Source organism: Terrapene carolina, unplaced genomic scaffold, assembly GCF_002925995.2.
Source record: "Terrapene carolina triunguis isolate 2854851 unplaced genomic scaffold, T_m_triunguis-2.0 Scaffold714, whole genome shotgun sequence".
Taxonomy (NCBI): Eukaryota; Metazoa; Chordata; order Testudines; family Emydidae; genus Terrapene; species Terrapene triunguis.
The window spans coordinates 14663332-14675956 of record NW_020665065.1 but is presented as its reverse complement, the minus strand read 5'-3'; the positions used below and the strand labels follow the sequence as shown (position 1 = coordinate 14675956).

General features: G+C 51.5%; 1 protein-coding gene across 1 annotated transcript in view; it reads left to right on the top strand.

The window, feature by feature from the left end:
* Nucleotides 1-11918, top strand: part of HTR6 (5-hydroxytryptamine receptor 6) — a 15538-nt gene extending 3620 nt beyond the window's left edge. Inside the window, exons 2-3 of the mRNA XM_024217281.1 lie at nucleotides 10406-10564; nucleotides 11493-11918. Coding sequence (XP_024073049.1) covers nucleotides 10406-10564; nucleotides 11493-11918 — 585 coding nt within the window. The remainder of the gene's footprint in view (nucleotides 1-10405; nucleotides 10565-11492) is intronic.
* The last annotated feature ends 707 nt before the right edge of the window (nucleotides 11919-12625 follow it).

Here is a 12625-nt window from a genome sequence, read left to right as displayed (position 1 = left end):
GTGATCTTGTGATAGAACGCTCAAATCTCAGGATTTTTTTCCAGCCCCGGGCTGAGGTGAGCATCCCTGCCCCTTCCCACCTCTCCCCACGGCCCTGGCTCAGCCCTCCGTCCCCCACCTCTCCCCACGGCCCTGGCTCAGCCCTCCGTCCCCCACCTCTCCCCACGGCCCATGCTCAGCCCTCCGTCCCCCACCTCTCCCCACGGCCCATGCTCAGCCCTTCGTCCCCCACCTCTCCCCACGGCCCATGCTCGGCCCTCCGTCCCCCACCTCTCCCCACGGCCCTGGCTCAGCCCTCCGTCCTCCACCTCTCCCCACGGCCTTGAAGCACACAGCCGAGCGTGCTGGCTTTTGCGGCTATTCATTGCTTGGGGAACCTAGCAACTCACTCAGGCTTTCCTGTGATGGGCTAGGCACCTAAAAGTTAGGGGCCACAATGCTCAGCATTGCGATGTCTAAGCCCCTTTGTGGAGCTGGGCCTTTAGAGACCCCAACTGAGCCAGAGGCCCCATTGTGCTAGGCGCTGTACATACCCATAGCGAGAGACAGACCCTGCCTCAAAGAGCTCAAGATCTAAACAGACAAGAAACACAAAGGAATATTTACCACCCGCATTTTACAGTGGGGCAGCTGAGGCCCAGAGAAATTAGGGGACTTACCCAAGGTCCCACATGGAGTCTGTGGCAGAGCTTAGGACCCAGCTCTGAATCCCAGCACGGCGCCTTCACCCCAAGAGCTGCCTTCCTCTTCGGGAGCCTTGTGTCAGGTTCAACATGAGGGAGGAAGAGACTCGTTTGTGGCTGAGGTAAGAGGCCCGCCCCTTGAAGTGCCATTTGTGAAAGAGGGATGGTGTGTAGACGGCACGCTACTGGTATGAGAGAGAACCAAAGCGTGTGCGTGTGTGTGTCTCTCGCTCTTGGCATATAGGACAGACCCTCAGCTAGACTAGACGGGCCCAGCTGTACTGAAGTCCATGGTCTGGTGACAGTAGCTGAGGATTTGAATCATAGATGTTTGTTTATACCTCGGCTACTAAAACCCTCCAAAACAGAAAATCCACCCTGAGAATGTTCTGCCACACGCATCGGCTAGTTGAAGGAAAGTTTCCTGACTTGCACAATGTAAATAAGGATATCCCATGGGGCCAAACCTCAGTGCTGGGGTCTAGTCTGTTTGGTACTCTCTCAGCAGCGCCGAGTTGGAGACAGCACCGGAGTTACATTATCTGGGCCTGATCCTGTGCTCATTGCAAGAGTGCAAATCAGCAGTAAATCAGTTGCCGGAACTCAGAGCCAGAGTCCATGGGCCCGACTGTCCTGGTTTTACAGAGCGGTTACACCTGATTTACTCCGAAGCAGGTGTGAGGCGACCCAGGACCTGCGGGTGTTTGTAGTTCTTGCTTATTTCCCCATTGAGATTCACTCCAGAAGAACAACGGGATGTTGATTGTGCCCTGGGAACACTGAGGAGAGCCTAGTATTTAGCTGCATCCACAGTCTCACCTGTCAGACCGTTTGTTTAAATCCTTTGTTAGTCCATGGTATAACCGGGAAGCCCTGCTGGAGATTGCGCCGATCCCAGACCATATAGCAAAAGTGGATTTTATTTTGTTAGTTTAAAGATTTTTCTCCCCAGGGAACGGAGCAAGGGGCCTGCTTTCCCACTCACATCAGGTTTATACTGGGGAACTCCACTGGCGTTACTCTGGATTTGCACCGGTGTGAGTAAGTGGCGATCCCCTTTGCGTCCAGATTGCTTTCATGTCTATGGAACAAATCCTTTTCTAAGCGAAGAGTATGTGGGGGAAAGCCCATTCCCACAGGTTCAAGCTCTTAGATGCAATCGTAGGATACTTATGTCTAGAGATCTGAAGAACACCAAGATTAATTTCTAAACGATTGAGATGCTAGAAAAGAACAGGAGGGGGAAAAAATGACCTGGAGAGTTTAAAAATAGATGGTTCTTCTATAACTCCACATATTGGATGAGTTCAGAGTTCATGTGTTGATGATTTTAGGCCTTTCTTGGTTTGACGCTCTTGGCAGTGTTTTCATTCTCTCAGCTGAGTGTGTTCTTTAACCTATTGCCTTCAAGGGGATCAAAGTACATGATGGGTGGGAGATGTCTGTCCAGTGACTCCCAGAAATGACAAGGTTTCTTACAGGGAGGAGAAAACTTAGAGGGTAGTTTAATGTAAAGTGTCTGGCTCCTTCCAGTTTTCCCCCCAAATCGCTCTCCATCCTTTCTCTAGGCACCTTGGGATGACATTTGCACACCTAGAGCACCCTTCCTTCTAGAATCTCACAGCACTCGATTAATTATGCGTCCCAGCACTCCCGGGGTGTGTGTTAAATATTATTTACCCCTGTTTTATAGATGGGGAAACTGAGGCACGAGGCAGTTCAGTGACTTGCTCAGAGACACATGCTGGGAATAGAATCCAGGTGCCATCTCCTTAAAATCAGCAGAAGTTATTTCTCTCCTGCAATGGCCCTGACCCCCTCCCTCTTCCAGTCCCCTGCTCGGCATGCGGTACTTTGGTTCTCACAGGTGTCTGGCAATCTAGAGCATGATGGGATTTCACAGTCTGGCCTTTATGAATGCTGGGGAGCCCAGGAGTTTTGCTGGAGAAAAAGAGGCTCAGTCTCTCGCTCTCCCTGCTTCTCGCTCATTCACTTATGGAGAAGGTAACAGCAGTCACCAAATAATTGTACGGAGGAGGAGAAGCTGTCATGCCCGTTATTAAGAATTGTGGAGCTTGATGTCACTCTCAGGAAAGGAATAATTTCCCATTCCCCTCAAATTGCTAGGTGTGGGGGGGTGTCAGTGCTGATTATGGTTGGGGAAGGGGTGGGTGGGGCAAAGTATCTGGATTGACAGCAGCTTCAAAGCATTTGACACAATTTTTTTTGGTTTCTTTTCAGAAGAGCCTGTTCCCATGGCTGTGTGCTGAGCTTTGCAGGACAGTAGTGGGGTTGGGATTAGTGAGAAATAAACTTCCTTTGCAAGAGCTTTCGCTATAGCGTTTCACTGACTCCAGTGCAGCCCCAACGCTTGTCCCTGCCGTGAACAGAAGTTTGTCCAATAAAGACATTCCCTCACCTACCTTGTCTCTCTCCTGCGCAGAGGGGCAGTGTAAGGCCTACGCATCACTTAAGTCTCAGCTAAGCCCATGCCCTGGCCATGTAGGCATGCGTCAGTTCTGCCCTGTGATAACTCGATGAGTGGTAGGATTAGAAAAGAGGGGAGAAAATTACACCCCAACCCCCCAGATTTCTGCAGCAAGCCTTAAGTGCAGCCCACTCAGCTTCTATTTGTCTCCACCAGGAGATCTAATTAACCTAAGAGCTGAGTTCAATAATAGTTGTAACTAGGAATTGGCCAGCCATACATTCACCAGATTGGTGAAGGGAACTGAAGGCTGAGCTGACTAATACAGTCTCGCCCGCTGCACTTAAAAAACAATGCCAGAGAAATCTCCCCGCTCTGTCACTTTCAGCTGTCATGACAGTTACTAATGTTCCAGGCAAGTGTATTTTAATTTGCCAACTTGCTTAAAAAAAAAAAGAGCATTTAATCAATGAACTAATAAGTACAACTGTATCGATTCAGGAGGTGTAGCGAGATGAAAGCAGCACTCACAGTGAGAATGAATTACGGACAGTACGAGTGTACAGGGACATGGGTGCAGATTTTTAAAGGTATTTAAGTGTGGTTCTGCTCAGTGTTGCAAAGTCTAACCAAATTAGGAGCCTGGGTCTCCTTTTCAAAATGACTCAGGCATTTGGGAACTGAAGTTTCAATGATGGGACTTAGGAGTCTCTTTTGAAAAGGAGTCTTAAGCTCCTAAATCAGTTAGATGTTGCAATGCTGAGCAGAGCAACATCTAAGCCCCTTTAAAATAAGGGCCTTACTTCCTATGTGATGGGCCAAGATTCTCCTCTGAGTCATTCTTGATTTATACTAATGAAATTCCACCAAAGCCAGTGGAATTACTTGTAATTTACACTGGTGTGAGAGGAAAACATGGCCCAGTAATGGAGGATTTCCAATTCGTCTCCAGTGCTATAAATCACTGATCCCTAGCCCTGATGTGTCATGAAACATTGGACTTTAAATCCATTTCTGAGCCAATGCTGAATATTGTCCATTTATCGACTCAGCCCACCGCAATATTTGTGGGGAAAGAAGGACTATCTGTATAGCTGTACATATCATCAGGCTCTCCCCACCTCCACCAAAAGGGTAGCTGTTTTAAGCTATTCAGGATGTAGAAAGTTAGAAGCAGTCTGAATAGAAATATAGATGGCTAACGGGCAGGTGAAAATTGTCAGTAGTAGGCGATAAATGCAATTTATGACGTGGTTCCACAATTTGTCATATGGCTATTGCTATCACTAAGGCTACGACTTAGTCACGGAATCCGTGACGTCCAGCAACCTCCATGACTTCAGCCTGAGGTGGTCAGGATCTGGAGGGTCCCACGCCGCCCACGGGGGCAGGGAGCTGCGGGTTCCCCCCACTGCCCCTGGTGGCCCCCAGAGCGCCAAGCCGCCACTGGTGGCAGGGTACCCCACAGCTCCTGACTGCCGCGGGCAGCAGGGGAACCCCCAAGCTCCCGGATGCCATGGGCGGTGGGGAACCCTGCAAATCCTGGCCACGGCGGGGGAACCCCGAGCTACCTGTCAGAACCCCTGAGCTCCCAGCTGCCATAGGTGGTGGGGTCCCTGCAAATGGCAGGGGAACCCCTGAGCTCCTGGCTGCCGCGGGGGAATCCCTGAGCTCCTGGCCACCGTCGGCCCCCGGAGCTGTGGGTGGCAGGGGTCTCCCCACAGCTCCCGGACACTGTGGGCGGTGGGGGAACCCCCAAGCTCCTGGCCGCTGCAGCCCCTGGAGTTGCAGGTGGCAGGGGTACCCTGTGGCCCCCAGCTGCCGCAGGCGGCTCCTAGCCCCTGTGCAGCTGCCCCTCTTCAGGTGGGGCGGGACCCACAGATCCCCATTTTGTCACAGATATTTTTAGTAAAAGTCACAGACGGGTCACAGCGTCCATGAATTTTTCTTTTTTTCCCCGTGAGCTTTCTGTGACCTTTACTAATAATATCCATGACAAAATCTTAGCCTTAGCCATCACACATGTAATATCCAAGCTCATTTATCTCTTTTTCTAATCACAAATCTTTCTAATTACGTGTGTGGGTTTATATATGCATATGTGCATCAGATGCTGCATACATATGGGAAGAAATTAGTTCTAACTGGTAGAGAATTTGAAATTCTTCCACACTACGTTATTTTGAATACCCTTCTTCTGATTTTATTATATAGGCTACAATATTAAGCAAGATACAGCATAGATTCCTTTTTCAAAAATCACTGGTTGAGCTGCTAGAGGTGTTTTTACACATGGAAGATGTCTGATTTTGCATATAATATATAGTTCTGCAGGAGAAAATTATTTGTTACTAAATGGAACAGCTTTAATGCCCTAGTAATGGTCTCTATTGACCTAGTATCCTACAGTGAAAAGACCAACTTAATTGCTTTTAAATACCTTGATTTAGCTCGCTGTTCTTTTTCTTCCGCATAAGGAGCTGGGAGTCTCTGATTCAGCCAACTCACTTGTGGATAAGTCCTAAAGTATTTTAATAGGTGGAAGGAGAAGCAGAGAATAAATACACAAAATACTGGAGCAATTTTGAAAGGCCTTTTCTGAGAGATCAGATTTGGCCACAAAATGCATTTACACATTCTAGGTCAGATCCATTGACCCAGAATGTTTCTTTAACTAACATCCCTATTCACACTGATGGACTTCGGGCTGTGAAACCGTGTCCCTCATTGATAAAAATGGAGGACTTTCAGCACCCTGGACAGCAAGGACTTTACAAGCTGTATTAGGCCTCATTTCAGCCAAGCACTTTTAAAGCACATGCTTAAATCTTTGAAGTCAATGGGACTTAAGTGAGTGCTCAAGTTCAGCATGTGCTCACGTGTTGTTGAATCAGGGGCTTAGAACGTAAACATCCTGCTCCCAGTTAAGCCAATGGAGTGAAAATTAAGCTTTCCTGATCATTCTGTACAAGGAATGACAGTAGCTGGTATATAACAAAGGGTCTTGTTACATCTCTAATAGTACAGCTGTCATTTGTCTCCACCTCTGAATGAATTTAAATGGGATGATAAGTAGAAATAACATGCAAAGCAGAGCGCCATCAGGGTGTTCTGTTTTAAATCTCTTCTGTTCCTTGGGGGGGGGGGGGCAGATCAGCAAGCTGCAACTTATTTAATTACGACAGGATAATTTAATTTGAGATTGCAGGACTGGATAGAAACCAGAACTGGCTCTGAGCGTTGTAGATTGAAACACTTGAGCCCTTTCTTTGAAAAATGTAATTAAGCTGCTGTGCTAATCAATAGCTAGATATTCACCCTGAGACTAGGCTTTATCATCACTCGATCTTCAGTAGCTGGAGGCATTTGGATTTCTGCAATAATAAAAAATCCCCGAATAATATAGCCATTATGGTTCAGTGAGTAGTCATTTTTCTTTCCACAGTGGCTTCTTTTAACCACAGCACCCCCTGCAGGGCGGGTCTGGGCTGTCAGTGAAGGATCATGGTGGTTTCTTTCACGCTTGGCACCCAAAGGTTGATTGCTCCATAAATCCCCTGGGAATTCAATGCACTACACCTCAGTTCATGTAGTTTGTGTGCACTAAGCCTGACCCGACCCCGTGAGAGCTCGGGTAATTCACTTAAGCTCTTTGACCCACAGCCTCAAAGATATTTCCGGACCGAACTCACGGCCATTTCAATGGGAGTCAGGTGGCTAAAAGTCAATGGCTGTTGAGAACAATTAGCCCCTCAGCATCTTGCGGGATGAGGGCCATAGAAGGGGGTCATTGGATTTGTCCCACAGCTCACTGTGCCCTCGTCACATGTTCTCCAGTCACGGGCCAGGACAACAGTTTCCTTATGGCACCACCGTTTGTGTGGCACACCACACCGGGGAATGTGCTGCTGGCTCATAAAAGGGGATCTGCTCCTTCTCTCCAACAAGTTGCTGGGTCCTTCTCTCTGGAGCGGCAGGGGGTAGCTGTGGAATGAGTGAGCTGCTGGGAAAGGCAACTGACTTGCAAGTGAAGGCCGTGCTGTGTATGTGGGACAGCGAGGCCCACCAATGGCTCCATACTGCAAACAGTGGTCGGAAGCAGGTTGTCATCATTTTTGCCAACGCTAATGCAAAAAATATAGAGGGCCACATCCCCAGCTGGGATAAATCTACTTAGAAGTATAGCTACTATGCAGGAGGCTCTGGCCCAGGGAGTGTAGTGCTGGGACATCCATCCGCTGGCTGGGAAAGTTATTGAGGATTTCCTTGGCTTCCCCCGACTAACTAATCTATGGCTCAAGGACCATGCGTATCTGGGCACAGCCAACCCACTGATGGCAAGCTAAAGTGACTTATGTCTTTGTCAAGGTGTGTTTTCTTTCTAGCCGTTGTCACCTGTTGGTGTAGCCAGCCACGCTGGTGTTTAAAGGGCGAAGACCTGAACAGCTTCCCTTTTAGCCCAGCGTTTGCACTGGTCTAACGTTGAAAGAACGTGATAGCCCAGCGAGAGAATCTGTATAAAACGGAGCTGTTGCTGCTTGTTTTCTTCACCCAGGCATATTAGTCTCGGCGGGCTTCTAACACTGACGTGTACAATCCACTCCAGGAGGCTGCTTTGCTTCTGAGCATCACTTTGTAACAGATCTACAACCTAGACCAGTTTCCCTTCCTCTCTGGGGCCCCAGCTGAGCCCAGTAAGCCCTGGCCACAGCTGGGGCTGGGGGAGGAGGGGGAGTATAAAGAATCTGTTTGTGCCTCTCCCCCCAAAGCTGGGGAAGACGCCACATTTGTCCGCGGCGCAGTGTAGCGGCACCTCGTGGCTGTTCTAAATGATACCAGCTGCAAAGGGCCTCTCCAGCCATCAAGGATCACAGGAGTGCAGGTGCCCATCAGGCAGCCCTGCTTTTTTACTGGCCATGCCCGAGGCTAGGCCTGTCTGCTGGCTCTGTACTACTCCTGCGGCCTTAGTGCGAATGACAAGCCCCAGCTGGGTACGGTTCCCCTTTGGGCTCTAAGGGGCCACCGTGGAGTCCAGGACTAGGCCCTGTCTCTGGGGTAAAGCTACTGATTGCAGGGCGGTTACTCGCTTTTTATGGCAGCGTGAGATTGGCATCGGGTGCAGTGACTCATTTCGAGCAGGCCAAAGCGAGGGGAATAAACAAGGCTCCAGGAAAGCTGGCAGAGTGTGGAAGGAGGAGCGGGGATAACCGCGTCCCTCCTTCCTGCATGAAGGGACTGTCAGTCACTGGGGACAAATCCCATTTGCTTGGTGTCACGTTGAGCTGCTTGCCTGTCAACCCCCTGACAAGGGGAGTGATTGCATTAGAGATTAGCCAGCGTGTCACTAGGCTAGCACAGCTCTCCTTGGGCCCGGGGTATTACAGGTAGGCACAGACATGGACGAAAGGGGGAGTGGAGGGATCAAGGAACACTTGGAGCTGGGGCAGACGAAGGGCCCTATTCTCTGCTGCCCTGCCCTTCATACAGCGAGCCATTTACCCCCGGGCTAGGTGCTGATCAGCTGGTTTTGCACTCACTTTGCCCTGGTGTAAATGGCCCCACGAGGTGCGGTGCAATGGAGCAGCAGGTCTGGAGCACACAGGGAAGGGGTGGCAGAGAGAGGGCCGCTTTGGTTTGCCCAAGTTATAGCTACATGTTGCACCGGGGTGGAGGGGGAGAAATAATAGTCCAGCAAACAGGGGGGGTGGCGTTTGTTTTTGGGGGGGGGGGGGTTTGGGGGGGGGGTTTTGGTTTTTGTGGGGGGGGGGAACTCTGCCAGTTTTGGGGGGAGGCTATTTTCAGCATATTTATACACGTCCTTCATATTCTAGTTATTGAATACGTGCCCATCACTGGTATCTTAGTGGGCGGTGGGGCCTTGGGGGAGGGGACTGAGAGGAGTGGGCGGGGGCCTCTCAGGGCAGGGGGTGGCAAGCAGTGAGTGGTGGATGGGGGGGATTTGGGGGAGGAGGTGGAGAGGAGTGATCAGGGAGGGCACCTTAGGGGAAGAGGCAGATTGGGGGGGTGAAGCCTCAGGGGAAGCGACAGAGCCAGGGTGGAGCAAGGGGGGGCCGGGGGAGGAGGCCGAGCAGAGGCGGGGCCATGGGGCGGAGCGGGGGCAGGGCCACAGTGTGGGCACCGGTGGCCCCCCCCACTTCTAGGGAGCTTCCCGCGCTCCTGCCCTGCCTCCCCAAATGCAAGGTCATGCGCTGCCTATGACTATGGCTTGTGGGTGCTGAGCACCCCCGATTGTTTTTGGTGGGTGCTTGAGGCCTGGCGCACTCACGCCAGAAAACCATTTAGAGCCTGATTTCCCCGTCTCCTCCCTCCTTATGGCATCACCCTACAGCTGGGCGTAGTGGGTGTAAAATGATACCCCATTGGGCCAGTCAGAATCGTCTCCGCTAGGTGCAGGGACCGGTGGCGTGGGCCCCAACGGAGCGAGTTTGATGCTCGTCTGAGGGGGTGCACGTGCGCTGAGGGCAGTGGAAAAGAGAGCGAGGGAAGGACTTAACACTGGTCATTGGCGCTGGTTTACGGGAAGACGCTACCAAGCACGTAATAAACGCCGCGGTGGCTGAGCGATGGAGATCTATCCAACGCCACACCATCCAGTGCGGTCACTTCCCCCCGCTCAGAGGCGGCTGACGCCAATCTCGTTAAGTTGGGCCAATGCTGGAGAAGGACACACGAGCTCGGCTGACAGCGTTGTGGCACAAAGGGAGCTTTACGTCATCTTTGTGCACAGCCAATCCCTGATCCATCCCTAGTGTGGATGACAATAGCCCCAGGGCTGCGCTTAGATTTGCCAGCTTGTAACGGCTCCCCCGGGGCTGGCCTGCTGGCTGGGAATGGCTGGAGCACAGCCTTCTGTGCTATGCCGGTTCTCGTACCGTGCTCACTGCAGTACCTGAGACGTGCCCTCAGCTTTCCCCCTATGCTTCCTCAACTGCTCCGACAGAGCCTGGCTGTCGCGCTGGGGAATGCTGCTTGGCTCTTTACCTGGCGCTAGAGTTAACTACCACGTTCCTTAGCTTTGTACAAGCGCCCAGGAGCACAGTCACAGGCGCCTTTTATACCGCTGGCAAGTGAAACAAGCGCTTTGGGACGGGCCCTTGCTTTGTTCTAGGTCTGTACACCCCAGTGGCCTCGAGGTGCGACTGCAGCACAAGTGAATAGTAAGACCTACCTCTGCTGGAGCGGCAGGTCCTCGATACGTAAGGCAGAGGCTCCTCTCGTCTGGCCTGTTCTTTCGCCAGCCCCCTTTTCTCACATGGTTTCTTGTCCTTTGCAGGTCCCTGGAGCTCAGAGCCAAGCGGTGGCCATGGGCGAGAACAGGAAATTTGCCAATAAGCACAGCAGAAAGGCGCTGAAGGCCAGCCTGACCCTGGGAATCCTGTTGGGAATGTTCTTCGTGGCCTGGCTCCCCTTCTTTGTGGCTAATATGGCACAAGTAAGTCCTGGGCAGAAGAGGCCGGAGATGCCCTGCCCTTGTACGTCAAACCCACTCACAGCCCCGGGAAGGCCCGAGAAGGAGAGTTGGTCACTGGCGCGTCTGATAGTGATTAGCTCAATGTCTATGATTGACTTAGCCAGGGCATCTTCTGCATTTAATGGTAGGGAGCTTCCCTCCTTCTGGCCCTCTGGCCCTGCCCAGATGGACTTTTAGACTGTAATCTCTTTGGGGCGAGGACTGTCATCTTTTTATGTTTGTAAAACACCCAGCCCCGTATCAATGACAATGAGTTAGGGCCAAGATTTAGGAAGCAAGGAATTCGGAGATTTTATTCATGGCCCTTCCTAAAAATCAGTTTACCAAGTCCAGCCCCCCTCGGAAATCGCTTTATGCCCACAACCTCCCAGCCACACAGCTGCCTCTATGCCAACACCTTGCCGCTGGGCGCGCCTTGCTAATCTATGCTGCTGCATACATCAACCAGGAGAGGGTGCACTACAGGCAGCCAACTGCTGAAATCTAACCTGTCTGGGGTGCGGACAGCGTCACCATTGCACCTGTAGCCAAATCCAGCTCCCTCTGGAAATGGAGTTTGGACCCCTTGTCTCCCTTCCCTTTCCACAATGGCCCTGTCTTCATTGGCTGAGCAGTTTCTTTAGTTGCCTGCCCCAACCCTTGAGCCGGATGGGATCTGCCCCAGGACCCTGCCGTGTTTATTGCATGCAGTTCCTTTTCTCTTAACCCCCATGGGGATCTGCCTCCTTGGAGAACAGGGGAAAGGCCAGGCTTCGCCTCCGACCTACGTTGTGCAGAGCTGAGTGGGACGTGAGCCGTAGCAGCAAGGTGTTGCCATGCCATTGCAGATGATGCTGGGATTGGTCAGGAGGCACGGCCTGTTCTAATCTGTGCTCTGTCTCCCTCCCAGGCAGTGTGTGACTGCGTCCCTGCTGGCTTCTTTGACGTCCTCACCTGGCTTGGGTACTGCAACAGCACCATGAACCCCATCATCTACCCCCTCTTCATGAGGGACTTCAAAAGAGCCATGGCTAAGTACCTGCCCTGCTGCCGGCGCTCTTGGGAAGGCAGGCCTAGCGCCATTTCCCTGTCCATGCAGAACTCCAACAGCAGACCCCGGCTGGGGATGTCCCTCAAGAACGTCCTCACACTGCAGGGCGAGACGGACTCAGTTGACTCAGTCATCCAGGTGAACGAGCACATCTTGCCGCCGGCCTGCAAAGACCCCCACCTGGAGTCCATCCCAGCCACGGCTGCCGACTCAGTCAACCTCTTCGACTTAGATCACACGGACCAGGAGCTGCAGATCAGCCAGCTGAACACGCCCATGGATTGACCACGCTGCCCCAATGCGGGTGGCATGAGGTTAGGAGGGACCTGCTCTTGGTTCCCCCCGCAAGCTTAGGCTATGCATAGTGACCCCCTGGATGGGGAAGCCAACGAGGGCGTGTGGGTACATGGACACGCCTTCTGAGCCAAAGTGAAGCATTGCTATACCACAATACACTCCCTCTATACATAGAAACTGATCCCAAAGTTTGCTGTCTCCCTAATCGTGGGTGGGAGGGAAAACGTGTCTCTTCTTTGTATGGAAACAACAAGGAGTCTGGTGGCACCTTAAAGACTAACAGATTTATTTGGGCATAAGCTTTCTCTGTAACTTTCACTCTGTGCATCTGAAGAAGGGAGGTTTTTACCCACGAAAGCTTATGCCCAAAAAAATCTGTTAGTCTTTAAGGTGCCACCAGACTCCTTGTTGTTTTTGTAGATACAGACTAACACGGCTACCCCCTGATTCTTTGTATGGAAATCACTGACCATTTTCCAGTGGTTACAGGTTGGGATTGTTTAAATACGATGAAGCCGAAACGCTATTGCCAAGTTTACCTGCCTGGTGTCGCTTTCCTTCGTCTCTACGTGTTTTCTCACGGTCTCACTTCCCCCTCCTGCTTTGTAATGTGGACAGCAGCACAGGCCCTTTTACAGCCTGACCCACGCGTGATCTGCCCAGGTTGTAAGTGTTTTATGGTCCCGGAGCTAAGA